Source organism: Mercurialis annua, linkage group LG7, assembly GCF_937616625.2.
Source record: "Mercurialis annua linkage group LG7, ddMerAnnu1.2, whole genome shotgun sequence".
Classification (NCBI taxonomy): domain Eukaryota; kingdom Viridiplantae; phylum Streptophyta; class Magnoliopsida; order Malpighiales; family Euphorbiaceae; genus Mercurialis; species Mercurialis annua.
Window position 1 is genome coordinate 45097487 of NC_065576.1, and position 13840 is coordinate 45111326.

At 32.9% G+C, this 13840-nt stretch overlaps 2 protein-coding genes across 5 annotated transcripts; one reads left to right on the plus strand and one right to left on the minus strand.

Moving 5' to 3' along the window:
- The first annotated feature begins 2456 nt into the window (after positions 1–2456).
- On the plus strand, positions 2457–5971 carry LOC126656513 (uncharacterized). The gene is made up of 6 exons (XM_050351097.2): positions 2457–2876; positions 3606–3751; positions 4147–4315; positions 4732–4830; positions 4973–5055; positions 5487–5971. The coding sequence occupies exons 1-6, from the start codon at positions 2511–2513 to the stop codon at positions 5617–5619; spliced, it is 996 nt and encodes a 331-aa protein (XP_050207054.1). The 5' UTR covers positions 2457–2510; the 3' UTR covers positions 5620–5971.
- A 196-nt stretch (positions 5972–6167) lies between these two features.
- Positions 6168–12347, minus strand: LOC126656508 (long chain acyl-CoA synthetase 8). 4 transcript variants are annotated; one of them, XM_050351091.2, is made up of 13 exons: positions 12184–12311; positions 11593–11720; positions 11107–11499; positions 10948–11028; positions 10534–10794; positions 10284–10415; positions 10036–10209; positions 9303–9532; positions 8028–8145; positions 7645–7776; positions 7394–7528; positions 7051–7257; positions 6168–6632 (listed from the first exon to the last, which is right to left on the minus strand). In XM_050351091.2, exons 2-13 carry the CDS (start codon positions 11623–11625, stop codon positions 6468–6470), a joined length of 2061 nt encoding a protein of 686 aa, XP_050207048.1. In that variant the 5' UTR covers positions 11626–11720; positions 12184–12311; the 3' UTR covers positions 6168–6467. The 4 variants fall into 4 exon arrangements, with proteins under 4 accessions (XP_050207048.1, XP_050207049.1, XP_050207047.1 ...); XM_050351092.2 differs by having other exon boundaries at positions 11107–11496; positions 12184–12310; XM_050351090.2 differs by having other exon boundaries at positions 11107–11720; positions 12244–12347.
- Between the last annotated feature and the right edge of the window lie 1493 nt (positions 12348–13840).

Here is a 13840-nt window from a genome sequence, read left to right on the forward strand (position 1 = left end):
ATTTGTTTTGTTAACTTTTGGTTTGGGTGTTTCCTAGCTCACCTCTAAGTTCCCTCTCACTCTCAAGAAACTTACTAGTTTGGAATAATGGGTGTTAACAAGTCCATTGCATTTTCTTACTGTTTAGCTTCTTCATCGATCACTCACTTACTATTCGTTGCGATCTTCAGAATGACGCTTTTTGTTCCTGGTAAAATATAGTAAAACTTAGCTGCCTACATTGTTTTATTTTGGTGATCAAAGTTGGTTCTTAAGGATACTGAGGTGTTTCTAGGACGCTTATTGTTGGCTGGATACTGTTCCTCATCATCATTGTCACTCATATAGGCATATACCTTTCTTTTACACATTTTTAGTCTCTTCTTGTGAGAAGTTCCATTGTCAGCATGTACTAAACTGATTCATTAATTTTCTTATAACTTTTAGGTGATGGAAGGTGGGGTGAATGAATGGGCATTTTTTCAAAGGAAAGATGGGGAATTTGTTGATAACAAATCCCATATTATTAATGTAAGTATTTTGAATCATATCTATTACAAAAGTTCATATTATGTATTTAATTTATTGGTTTAATGTATATGTAGGATAAGATACAAGCTGGTGTTAATCTTGCCAGTCAACATGGAACTATACCTGTAGTTGACATTAACGCGATATATTATGATGTTGTTGGTGGTGAGAAGAAGAGGCGTGTATATGGATTGGGATCTCAAGCATCGGTCTTTTATCCTCGACATTTGCCATCTACGTCTACTCCGTCCAGTTGTTCAACCTCTGATGATGTGAAAAGGACGATCGAGTCTTTGAAGGAACAACATAAGCTCTTGTCTAAGAAGGAAGAAGCTGTAACAAAAAAGATGAACTTCTTAGTTGAAAAGGAAAAAGCTATAGAAGAGAAGATGGAAAAATTAGAACGTATGCAACAAAATTGTTTGCACGGTTTTCAGAACTTTAACAGTGATATAAAGGTTTTGGCGGTTGTATCACATCACCGAAGACTTTACCGTAATAGTTTTTTTATCGTTGTATTTTGTAATATTCGTACTTAGAGTACTTTTGATATTATTAAACTAGTATATGTAGCTATATTTTGAATTTAATGAATAGCTACCATTAAATTTATATCTTATTTATTTTCTTTTCTTTAGGAATTTTATTTATTGTTATAGTAATTATTTCAATATATTAGAAACAAAAATATAATTCTACTGTAAATCCATCACAAGTTTTTCAAGAATTTGTGACGGATTTAAAAAGTTTTTGTCACAAAATCATTGCAACTTGTGATAGATTTGTGAAGTAATGTTCGTCAGAAAATATACTCCTTCAGAAATTTGTGATGGACTTGTGACGAAAAGAATAGTCACAAATGAATTTCCTTCACAAATCCGTCACAACATTGTGTCGGATTTGTGACGGACAGATCCATCACAAATGGCATTCCGTCACAAATACGTCACAATAAGTGACGGATTTGTGAATGAAATCCGTCATAAATTTGTGACGAATTTTTTAATAATCAACCATTGACTTTGGCGACGGACATATGCGTCAATAACCCGTCACAAATTTGTGACGAATTATTTTTTCCGTCATAAAATCTTTGTGACGCCTTTTTTATGACGGCTTGTAATCCGTCTTGCCTGTTTTTTTTGTAACTTCCGAGCCAAAAGAAGACCATGATAAACACCACGTAATTCAGCTTCAAGCACAGATCCTATTTCCGCTGTCATACAAAAACTGCCTAGCCACTGACCACAACAAACTCTGATTAACCCACCGGCCCTAGCAATAGAAGCAAATGAGATCAAAATTAGTGTCAATTATTTTACTTTAATTTATGATTTTTTAGCAGAAGGTAATTATATTAATATGAGTAATTGGTTACATCCTTGCCAAACTATACTAAATCTTAATGTAGTAAAGCTTATACTACTAGTCTTTTACAAGATTGGGATACATTATATTCTAACCTATCATAATTTCTATAAATATATTTTATTTTCAATTCTTCTCTTTTTCTTTTGTTATTTTTTTTGACTCTTTTCCTCAACTTATCCTCTATGATGTAGCCCAAATTTTGTCCTTTTTATTAAATACATTAGCAGTATTCCTGTTTCATTAATTGGAAAATTGAGATAATGAGTAGCGTATAAGTTGAATGTCATAAATTAGAGTATTTTGCGATACAAAATCTTTTAAATATTATTTATTTTTTTACCATTAAATTTTTCATGTGGCTAACATAATATTTATTTGTTGTACGGACGACATGGTGCAACGGTCGTACTGAATAATTTTTTCTATAAATTATACTAACATGTATGAATGTTTAGAGTAATTCGCATTTCAGGCAAACTCTCCTAAAAGAGAAAAATTTAATCAATGAAGCTCTTAAATAATCCAACATAGTCTATAAAACGATGCCGTTTAGAATCATTCAGTATCAATTCAAGCTCAAAATAACTGTCCAAAACAGATTCTAAGAAAAACATATCTTGCAAAATAAAATGTCAACTACCACTAACCTCATCTCCTGCAACTTCACTTCTCTTCCTCTACTCCACAAAAAAACTCCAAAGCTCAAATCTTTTCTTAAATCCCAAGTCATTAACCAACCCAATTCACTAACTTTTAAGTGCAATTCCAACTTTTTCAAACCCAATTTCTGTAAAACTTCAATTTTGCCTTGTAGAAAAAGAAATGGTTTTTTTGTAGTGTGTAAAAGTGTAGTAGATTCTAAAGATTCTGATAAAGATCCAGTCTTTAATGATAAAGAGAAAGAAGGGAGAGATTGGACTACTTCTATTTTGCTTTTTGTGCTTTGGGGTGCTCTTATTTATTATGTTTTCAATCTTGCCCCTAATCAGACCCCTGTAATTTTCACTTCTCTCTCTAACTTTGTGTTTTCTCTCTCTTGCTGTTTTAGTTCTTTATTCAATTGTTTTATTCTTACTGTCATTATTGGTATTGTGTTTTTTTTCTTTCTTGTTAATTTGCAGTTGTCATGTGTATGTTATGCTGTTAAGACCAAAATACTGAGCAAATTTTAGGAGTGTGAGACTATTATCTGATTGAATTTGGCATGCCAGTATAATACAATGATCTCCGATCACAATTTCTCTTGTTCTTGTAGTTAATGATAGGCTTAATTGTTTTAAAAATCACGAATTTTAGACAAAAACTTTCAATTTTGGCAATGTCCGACATTGACTTTTGAATTTTTGCAATTCGAAACACCGAGGAATTTTTTATTAGAAAAATGCTGGTGTGGATGCCATATCGGCATTTTTTTAACAGAAAATTGCCCGGTGTTTCGAATTGACAAAAAAACGATAGGTCATGTATTAAATTGTCAAAACTGGAAGTTCGTGTTAAAATTGCAAAACATGCTAAAATTCATGAATTTTAAAACAAGCCTTACTAATATGGTGTACGGTTTTCTATGTTTTTCGGTATTTCATTCCCGAAATGTTTCTGAAACTGATGTTTTATATTTATAACTTGTTCTTGTATGAAATATGGTTTTCATGTTTCTTGTTTCTGCATTTCTGTTTCGTGCTACATGTATTACTAATTGGATATGTTTTATTTGTTTTTCTCAGTCAACAGATATGTATTTCTTGGAAAAGCTGCTTAATTTGAAGGGGGATGATGGATTTGAGATGAATCAGGTGATGGTATCTTTATGGTACATTATGGGTTTATGGCCTTTAATGTACAGCATGATTCTACTTCCGACTGGCAGAAGGTACATTCGGTTTTCGTTGTGAAGAATGATCTTATGCAGCATTTTAGTTTGCATTGATTAGTCCACACCTCAGTTTTTGGAATCTTTAAAGGGACCAGTCATGATTTATTTTCATATAGTATGATTTACAAAATTATGTATTTGTTTTTTCATATTGATCTATGCTACACAGAAACGTATTGAATGTCGAGTCCTACGTTTTGGAGTTTCTTTTCCGTTTTCAGAAATACTTATGAAACTCCAAAACTTTATATTTATTATCTATTTCTGTAATAATGTTACTTAGTTATTTTCCGTATCAGAATTTCTCATTTCACCATTTCCAGTGCAACATAGGCATGAACAAGAATGAAGTATCAACTTCAATCTGATGTGTTCGACTCATATATTTGCAGCTCTAATAGTAAAGTTCCAGTTTGGCCGTTCCTTTTACTCTCATGCTTTGGCGGTGCATATGCTCTTCTTCCCTATTTTGTTCTTTGGAAACCACCGCCACCGCCTGTTGAAGAAAGTGAGCTGGGAAAATGGCCTCTTAATTTTCTAGATTCAAAGTTGACTGCCGGGGTAAATCATTTTAACTTAGCATTGGTTGATCCTCCATTTATTTTGTTACAATATTAAGGATATTATTAGATTGCTGTAAAGGACCTTTAAACACTTGACAGTAAGGACTTTTAAATTTAGTGATTACTTCCAGAGTTCTAGTCATATCAATAGAAACTAAAAATGTTTCAGTAGGGTGAAAATGGTTCCTTGATCTGTCACATTTCGGCTCATATTTTGTTAAGACTCACTCCCGAGGTTAAGAAACAAAGTTTGTAAATCATACGCAACTTTTACTTAATAGATGAATGGCGTTGTATTCATCTCCATTCTACTAAATGCTGTTTTCTGAAAGTAATGTCAGTAATTTGTTATTAAAATCTGCATTGTTTCTTAATTTTAATGGAAAATCACAAGTTAATTCTGTTATGCATCAGATATCACTTGCTGCCGGACTAGGCCTATTCATCTATGCAGGTTTAGCAAATGGCGATGTCTGGAAGGAGTTCTATCAATATTTCAGAGGAAGCAAATTTGTAAGTGCTTGTCAAAGTTTCTTCTTCTCATTTCTGAATAAATGTCATCATGCAATTCTCAACAAGATGTAGAGTGTTCAGATCTGTATCTTGTCCCCTTTGCGAGAACTTGATGTATATGCGTAACTGGTGTGTTTTGCAGATTCACGTCATGACAATTGATTTCACCCTATTATCTGCATTTGCTCCTTTCTGGGTTTACAATGATATGACTGCCAGAAAATGGTGAGATTCCGGAACAGATTGCTTAATTATCTTGAACTTTACTTTCCATAGCACAAGACTCAATACGAGAATGTCTTATGTAGATACTGTTCGCCATATTATCTGTGAACAAATTTAATTGAATTTCACTCCATCACTAAATGATGATGTCTTATCAAGAAAAAAATGAAAGTAATATTTTTTGATACGATGAAATTTAAATGAATTATTCAACATATAACATGGAGTACAAAAAATTCTTATGCATATATTGTCCGCCGCTTCATTTATAGATAAAACCAATTGATTTTCACTAATTTAGAATGATGTCATATCAAGAATAGTTAGAATTATTATTTAGTGATATGGTAAAACTCAATTGGATTATTTCACGGATAATGTGATGGACATAGTATTTGTCCCTCAATACATTGTTGTTGTGCTTTTCACAGGTACGATAAAGGATCTTGGCTTCTACCTATATCATTGGTGCCAGTCTTGGGTCCTGCACTATACCTGGTTCTGAGACCTTCATTATCAGATATGCCGGTTTCAGTTGGGCCACCGTCGTCAGAAAATGAGTAATGCTGTATATATATAGATCGTTTTTATCAACTGACAAGAAAAAAAAGGAGCAAATGTTGGCTACAGGATTGACCAGGATGGAAAATAGTTGTTAGCAATACGGGATCATTCATCCTCGAAGTCGATTCTACATATAAACAAGAGAAGGATGCAGTAGACATTATAGTACTTTCAGTTCAAATGAATGCCGTAAAATTTTGTAAAATCCATTGTAGATTCATATTATTCAGAAGCGAAATATATTTTGAAGATTTTGCTTGAACACATACTGGGGAATGTACTGCTGTTTTAACTTTTTTTTGTAAATCAAAATTTATATTGGACTTAATGACCACTACTTTGTTTTGATCAAGTGAGATAAAAATCAACTTTTTGAAGACTTTTTTACTTCAATTTTAGGACATTTAATTAGTTTGATCTTGATTTATTTTCTACAGCAAGTATAACATGGCCTTGACTTTTTTATTTATCTAAAGTACATATTTTCTTGCATGCATAATACTAGTATTAATATCAAAAACATCAGCAAGTTGCCTTGAGAAGCAAGCAAAACGAACAGGCAAGATGCTTTATTAATGCAGTTCTCTATAAAACATCAACATACATTATCCTGGTTAGGAGAAAAGTATATTTCTCTAATAATTTAGAGATCAAATTAATGTTCAAACCGGCAACTTACATTCTGTCCCACAACATCATCAACTGACAAGATTCAACCGTCACAACCGCCAAAACAGACCTCCAAGCTCCAGCAGAGGAGCATACAAACCCGTCTACTGAAAAAGCTTCATAGCAGCTACAGAATTTAAGTGCCCAAAAACAAGAAAGAACACATATTCAACATCATTTCACTCGTAAAGCTTTTGGAGCTCTTCTTTAAATTTGGCTTTCAGCTGTTCCCTCTTTATTTTGAGAGCAGCTGTAACTAAGCCGGACTCCGGCGTCCATGGTTCCGGTAGCAGCTTCACCTTCACAGGAATTTCAAACTTGTCCAGTTTCGAAGCTTTCCCTGCCTGCAGACACACAAAGCCCTTAGATATGCAGCATAGTCTTTAACCTTTAGAATCTGGATTTAAAATATTCCACGGAAACTTTTTGAGTCCTATCTTTCAGCATTTCATTTCTATTTGCGGAAACGCTTTTGGAACTTCAAAACTCTTTATTTATAACATATCCTTATAAAAAAAATGTCAGTTTCTTAGTTTTTCCGTTTTAGCATTCATGTTGTTTCCATACGACTCTAAATGGAATGCACCACAACAAAAGTAAGAACCATTTGCAACCTACAGGACTAGATCCAACACGGAGTAATGTAAAACATACCATGTGACGTATTATGCAAGAAATAGTAGAAAGAGCTATCAAACATAGCTTGAGCGGTAAAATGGTTTTTTATATAGTCTTAAATCAGACTCGCTAAAACAAACTAACCTTGGAAAGAGATTGTAGAACCTCAGCAACAGCTTCTTTCTTGTCACAGAGCTCTGAAAAATTCTGGTATTCTATACCAGCTTCCCTGGCCCATTTCTCGAGTGCTTGATGTGATGGGACCACTAGAGTAACACAATAGTTCTTCAAGGGATCTGCGTATACCATTATATTATCTACATAGCTACTCGATACCAATGATGCCTCAACCTGCAGTTACAGCATCCATCAACACAATTAGAAAATTACAGTATATATTTGTTTCAAAAATATCCAACGAAAAAATCCGAATGAAATTTTTTATAACCTCGAAAGAAGGGGAATATTAATGAAGTTGCATACAAACCTTTCCGAGGGAGACATATTCACCATGTTGAAGTTTGACAATATCCTTCTTCCTATCAATAATTTCAACGCAACCATCAGGGTGAATGCGTCCAATATCACCTGTGTAAAACCAACGCATGCCACTATCATCAACCTGTACAGCGTGCAAGGAACTGAGATTAAATTTTCCAAGGGTATAGATTTAAGTCCCGTACAATGAATAATATATCCTAGAAACACAATTACATGCATAAGACACGCAGATTATACCTTGTAGACCTCGTTAGTCTTTTCTTCATTATTAAAGTAACCAGAAGTTATACTGTGTCCCCCGATTACAATCTCTCCTCGGGGCATTGGCTTGTCAGATGTCAAATAACTACCCTCTTTCCAAGACACAAGCTGCAAAATTAACATGAGAAAGTTCTATTAGACCAATTATGCAGTGAAGAAAGCTTGGAAACCATTGTAACTTCCAGAAAATCCAGCTTATGATTAGTAGTTTTCCTATAAAAATCCTTTCCCTTCAGATGTGTTAATAAATATTGAAAAATTCAATGTATGTAATACCATTTGTATAATCTTTTTAATAGGAAGTATTTTACTGAATCTGAAATTGAACTAATTTTTCTTTATGGAGAAAAACGCCAGACCTTGGTATAGCAACAAGGAAGAGGAGGTCCAACACGGCCCACAGACGTGTCATCCCACTCAGAAAAGGTACCTCCTGCACATGTTTCTGTCAAGCCGTAAGCCTGGCCAATGATAGCCCTGAGGATTAAGATCATGAACACCAAATCAGGCTAAACCAGTCAAATAGTAAAGAAAAAATGACGACTGTACGCAGCTTAAGAAAACTACCGCAAAATTAAAAGATCTACAAGTATCATTTTTTTTTAAGTCAATGTAAATTTAGCGACTTTTCACAATGTTTTATGTCACCAGCCACTACTACATATTGCTTTATCAACTAATCCAGTCAATAAAATGAGCTGTAAGAACTGATAGTCTTTTTCATAACAATCAAGAGCACAACCACTGATTGCATATCGGTGAGAAAAAATTCAAATCAAAGCAAGCAAACTTCACATACAAGCATCTGTAAGCAGGTCAGCTCAGCTCACAAAATTACTAATGAAGTAATAATGCATTTCAAAGTAAGATATCACTGTTACACATTTGACAAAACTCTATTTTCACCGAACATCAAGAACAGAGAACTTCTAGCCACATCTGTTCTAAGCTTGCAAGCATCATACATGATCAAAAGTGACTAATTTTTATTGTTAACTTCTTCATGCAATTATTAGTCCAATTAAAATGTTCTTGGAAACTATTTGTTAGTTTTGTCTAACATAAGACTCACTTAACTGATTCCAGTTACAGAAAAATGACATGGACAATTATTTCGAAGGCAACCAAAGGCAATCTTGAATAATATGAAAAATTCATATATGTCACTTATTATATGAATATTACATGATAATAGCTATGCAAACTTGTCAATGAACAGTTATCGTCATATCAGTGAGAAAGTAGAATAGCATGAACCTTACTATTTACTCCCCTCCGTCCCAATTTGTTTGTCACCTTTTCATTTTCACACATATCTTAATAGAAAAAATATTATATATACATTTCCCTTTATCCGTCATTTTTATCTTGGAAATATGATATAATTAAGTATCTCATTTATTTTACCCATTGATCTATATTTTAAACTCATAACTGATAAGGGTAAGGAAATATGTATTATTAGTACACATGTGACATTCTTTTTGTGACATCAAAAAATTGAAAAAATGACGAACAAAATGGGGTGAAGGTAGTTAGCATCGCCAATAATAAGAAAATTTCTTTAACATTCATAAATTTTAGTAAGTTAGTTTATGGACGGATAAAAGAATATCTGAAGATGAAGCCATTACCCCATACAGATGTTGATGAACCGCTGAGAATCCCCGGATAAAGGAGCTCCACCACAAAGCATGAATCGAACTTGTCCACCAAGTACTGCACGAACTGGTTTGAAAACAATAGAATCCCAGAGCATTCTCTCTGGTCCCCAAGCACCAAACCAGCTTCCTTCTATGGCTTCCAGCCGTCGCTTATATGCAATGTTGAAAAGCTGTTTTGCTAGTCCCCCCTTCGCATCAACCTGGAGCACATTATAATAATCAGTACCTAGAAGGAATATGGTATTTACCTGACATCTTAAACCTAGATTGAAGCGCCAATTAGGGGTGAGCATATTCAGTTGGTTCAGTTAATTATCCCAATCAAATTAACTGAATTATTTTATCTATTCAACCAAACCGACTAAATTGACCAAATAACCAAAAACCGAATAAACCAAATTACCAAAATTTTAAAAAATCAAAATAACCGACCAAATAAGTCGGTTAATTTGGTTAGATCAATAAAAATATTAAGAATAATTATAAATAAAAAAATCCAATTAAGCATATTTCTAAAACCCTTAACCGTAACCGGGCTGTATCAATGTTTTTCATAAATCGAGCTGACCAAAATATTGAATTAACAATAATAGACCGGTTAATTTGGTTTCGGTTATTTCGGTTAATATTCGCTACTCCTAGCACCAATTACTGTAACGGAAACCTCATAGAGAGCAGATAGCAGCATTGATTTGGTTCACACCTTTTTCTGAACTCCTTCCCGGACACGATCTAGTATAGCTGGAACTGCAGCCATGAGAGTTGGCTTTAGAACAGAAGCATCTCCTTTGGTTCCTTTCTTGATTTTATTGGACGTGTCTGTTAAAGTCAATGCGGAACTATAGCCAATTGCACAGCCTGAAGTTAACATTACACACTGTACAACAACAGAAATATGATTACCATCTTTCAGAAATAGCAAAGATTATAAGAATATAGATTTTAAGTTACCTCAGCGGCCAGTTCAAGAACATGTGCTAGGGGCAAGTACGCCATATAAACATCGTTCGTACCAATTTTTGGGATTACTGACATAACGCCTGCAGTGGTGGCTACAATGTTGCCATGAGTAATTATAACTCCCTGTTGTGTTAAACAAGAAATGGTGTTAAAGCAAACTACATCATATAATTTTGATAATGCACGAATTACGACTTAACTCTAGTCTTAAGATAGAAGGTAAACAAAAAACAAAAAAAACCTTAGGTAGGCCTGTGCTGCCACTTGTATACATGATAACAGCAACTGCATTCTTGGAAGGTAGACTTGGAGGAAGAGGTTTATCTTTTCCCAGTTTCTCAACTTCAGAAATAGATGAAACTGTCCAGTCGCTCATACTTTCAGGGATAGCACTTTCCCCATCTTCGAAGTAAATTATATTCTTAATTGCCGTTAATTTTGAGCTTATAGCAGCCAACTTTTTCAATAGCTTGGAATCACAAATCAAGGTTTGCACTTGAGTCTGGCAACATTTTAAAAATAAATATCAGGAATATCAACAGTGTAAGGCGAAGGATAATACCGTAACAGACTACAGAGTTACATTATATGGAGATAATTACTACAATGATATTGAGATCTCACAAATGAAAGGAAAAAAAAGACGAAGTCCTACCTCGTTGAGTGAATGGATTAGGGCCTCATCACCAAGTGAAGAATATATAGTAACAACAGTAACATTTTGCCGCATACATCCCTGGATTCCATAATCAAACTCAGTATTGTATACCATAAAATTTACGAAAATTAACAGAAAGTGTAAAAAACAGAATACCTGTAAGGCAATGAACCATTCTGCTCGAGTATCGGAAAAAATTGCAGCACGAGCATCCTGATCATGGCCCAATCCAATAAGCCCAGAAGCAAAATTGCAAGCACGATCAAACACTTGACCATAAGTTTGCCATTCATACTCTCCCAAATGCAGCTTCTCAAACTTCTTACCACTACCGTCACCAGCTTCAATAAATTCCCGGCTAATTTGCTTCCTAACTCCAAGAAACCGATATTGCGAATGCTTTTTACAAGACTGCTCAAACAACGCGGCCATGGTAGTTGCCCCCTCCCAAGGGACTTCGAGCAAGCTCGGATGTTTAGCATTTCTAATGGTATAACCTTCCCTGTCGCCAACTTCTACGGGAACTCCTCGTACCTTCATAACCTTCTTCTTCCCCACAAACACAACAGATATCAATAAAGGTATAAGAATAACAACAACAACAGAACCAACAGTTCCATAAGTTCCATATCCTGTACTTACAGACGAGTGATCACTAGACCCTGAGTCTTCCATAATAAGGGCACTTCGTTCGGAATCCGCCTTTAAATAGATGAATTGATGACACAATGATCTATAGCATTACTTTCCAGAGCAAACCAACTAATTTCCTACAATATTAAACAAGAATTACTCCATAATATACCATATCCAAATTCCTTCATCCCAGCAAAAACAACAAAATATCACCAAACTTGAAATCAAAAACCTCAAGAAATCAAAAACTTTTGAATCAACCCAAAAATACACTCATATCAAACTCTTGATCTCACAGTCAAACTTCATAAAAACTTCCCTCATCACAGCAAATTTAACAACACATCAAAGCAAAGAACCAAACTTTAAATCAAATAATATTGTTGAATCAACCCAAGAGTAAACTTATATAAAACTCTTGATCCCCACAATCAAACTTCATAAAAAAAGTTGAACTACATACAAATAAATCCAAGATCGGGCAAAAAAAGTGCTAAAGACCAAACCAAGAAACAAAAGTTCATATAGACACAGTAAAGCTGAAATTTTGAAGCACGAAAATGAAAAAGTACTGATATTTATACATATTTTAATTACCTTTTTAAAGCAAAAGCACAAAAAAGAAGAATCTGCAGTTAAAAAACAAAGAGGTGTTACCAGAAGAAAAAAAGTTGCAGAGAACTCAAAGTGGTAGAATACTAAGCGTACGTATGTGGTTATATATAAATATGAAGTCTTTGTTGAATGTAGAAAAACTTATTTATAAGGGCAGTTCTGCTTTGTTTGTTTGGGAAAAATACAAGGGGCAAGTTTGAGCAAAGTGGGACAATTTCACTTTGATATGTCTCTTTTTTAAGATATTCACAAAATTAACCTTACACCTACTCCCAATTTATTAGTACATGACAAGTGCTGACTCAATGTAATAAATAATTAATTAGTCAATATCTAATAATGCAATTTAATTGAGATATTATTTCTGTAACTGATTAATCTATCAGTTCAAAAGAAAAATATATTGAGCAAAAATATTGGTGTTGTATATTTTTAAAAAATACATTAGAATAATAAGGTTTGATTCATTCAAATAGATATTATTAACTCTGATGATAAGCTCAATTGCGTAATATTGACTTCAAGTACAAAAAAGAAACTTAATTTATATCTGTAGAATTAGTCCTAAAAATAAAAACAAAGTTTCAAATTGAATTTTTATATTATACATTAACAAATATAGTTGTGATCTATCATCTAATTGACAAAAATACTTTTTTATAGAATGATTTTGACTTTTTCGGTTCTCGATTTTATAAACTATGATAAATATATTTAAAAAAACAAATAAGAAATGAAAGTCTAATTAATAAAAATAAATATTAGACAATTAATATAAATTTAGAAAATATATATTTCAAAAATAATTATATTTAATTTCTTAAAAATCATAAAATATCAATTTTCATAAAATCAGTTATACAATTCTAAATTTTATTATTTTAATTATAGGATTATTTATTATAAAACTAAATTAAAAGACTAATATATATTTTATTTTTATCAATCAGATTCTTCATTTTTCATTTATTTTTTATATTTAGTTATCAAAATTTATAAAATATAAATATATAAAATAATTTTATTTATTATTAATAAAAAGAAAAAGAAAAATGGAAGTAGGATTGCGGTCTTTCTTTACTGATTTTGAACAATCCAAACACGGCGTTAAATTTATAGATGTGAAACAGATTAAGCAAAATTTTGACCACCCGGTATCCATATTTTGATACCATGTGGACCGCCATGAAAATGGAGTCATGTTTTTTTTTTTTTTAGAAATTGGAGTCATGTTTTTTGTACCCCCATTTAAAGGAAACAGCATTGAAGTCCGGTTAGGGGCAAAATTGAACCAATTAAACTCCATTTAAAATTATAAAAATATATAATTTTAATGTAATTCAGTTTTAAAATTATTAATTGCTTCGTGTTTTGTAATTTTAATAATGTCGAACACCAACTTTCAGATTAATAATTAGAAAACCAAATTATTTTTCTTTAAAAAATATTGATATGGACGCTCGAAACAGTGTTTATTCTGGTGCTCACGTCTTCATTTGTTGGCGAATAATTAATCGGTGATTCGAATTGCAAAAAAATGATGGTTTTTGCATTGACTCGTCAAAACTGAAAGTACATACTATATAAATTACAAAACACGCTAAAATTGAATTATACCTTTAGAAACAAAAAAGATCAA

Bases quoted from the DNA above. Each gene is read 5' to 3' on its own strand.
- LOC126656513 (XM_050351097.2), top strand. From the start codon at position 2,511: ATGTCAACTACCACTAACCTCATCTCCTGCAACTTCACTTCTCTTCCT. The intron at 4,316-4,731 runs GTAAATCATTTT...GTTATGCATCAG, and splicing joins ATTCAAAGTTGACTGCCGGG to ATATCACTTGCTGCCGGACT. The intron at 4,831-4,972 runs GTAAGTGCTTGT...TGTGTTTTGCAG, and splicing joins ATTTCAGAGGAAGCAAATTT to ATTCACGTCATGACAATTGA.
- LOC126656508 (XM_050351090.2), bottom strand. From the start codon at position 11,625: ATGGAAGACTCAGGGTCTAGTGATCACTCGTCTGTAAGTACAGGATAT. The intron at 11,029-11,106 runs GTATTCTGTTTT...TATGGAATCCAG, and splicing joins AATGGTTCATTGCCTTACAG to GGATGTATGCGGCAAAATGT. The intron at 8,146-9,302 runs GTAATGGCTTCA...CTTAATCCTCAG, and splicing joins TTCATCAACATCTGTATGGG to GGCTATCATTGGCCAGGCTT.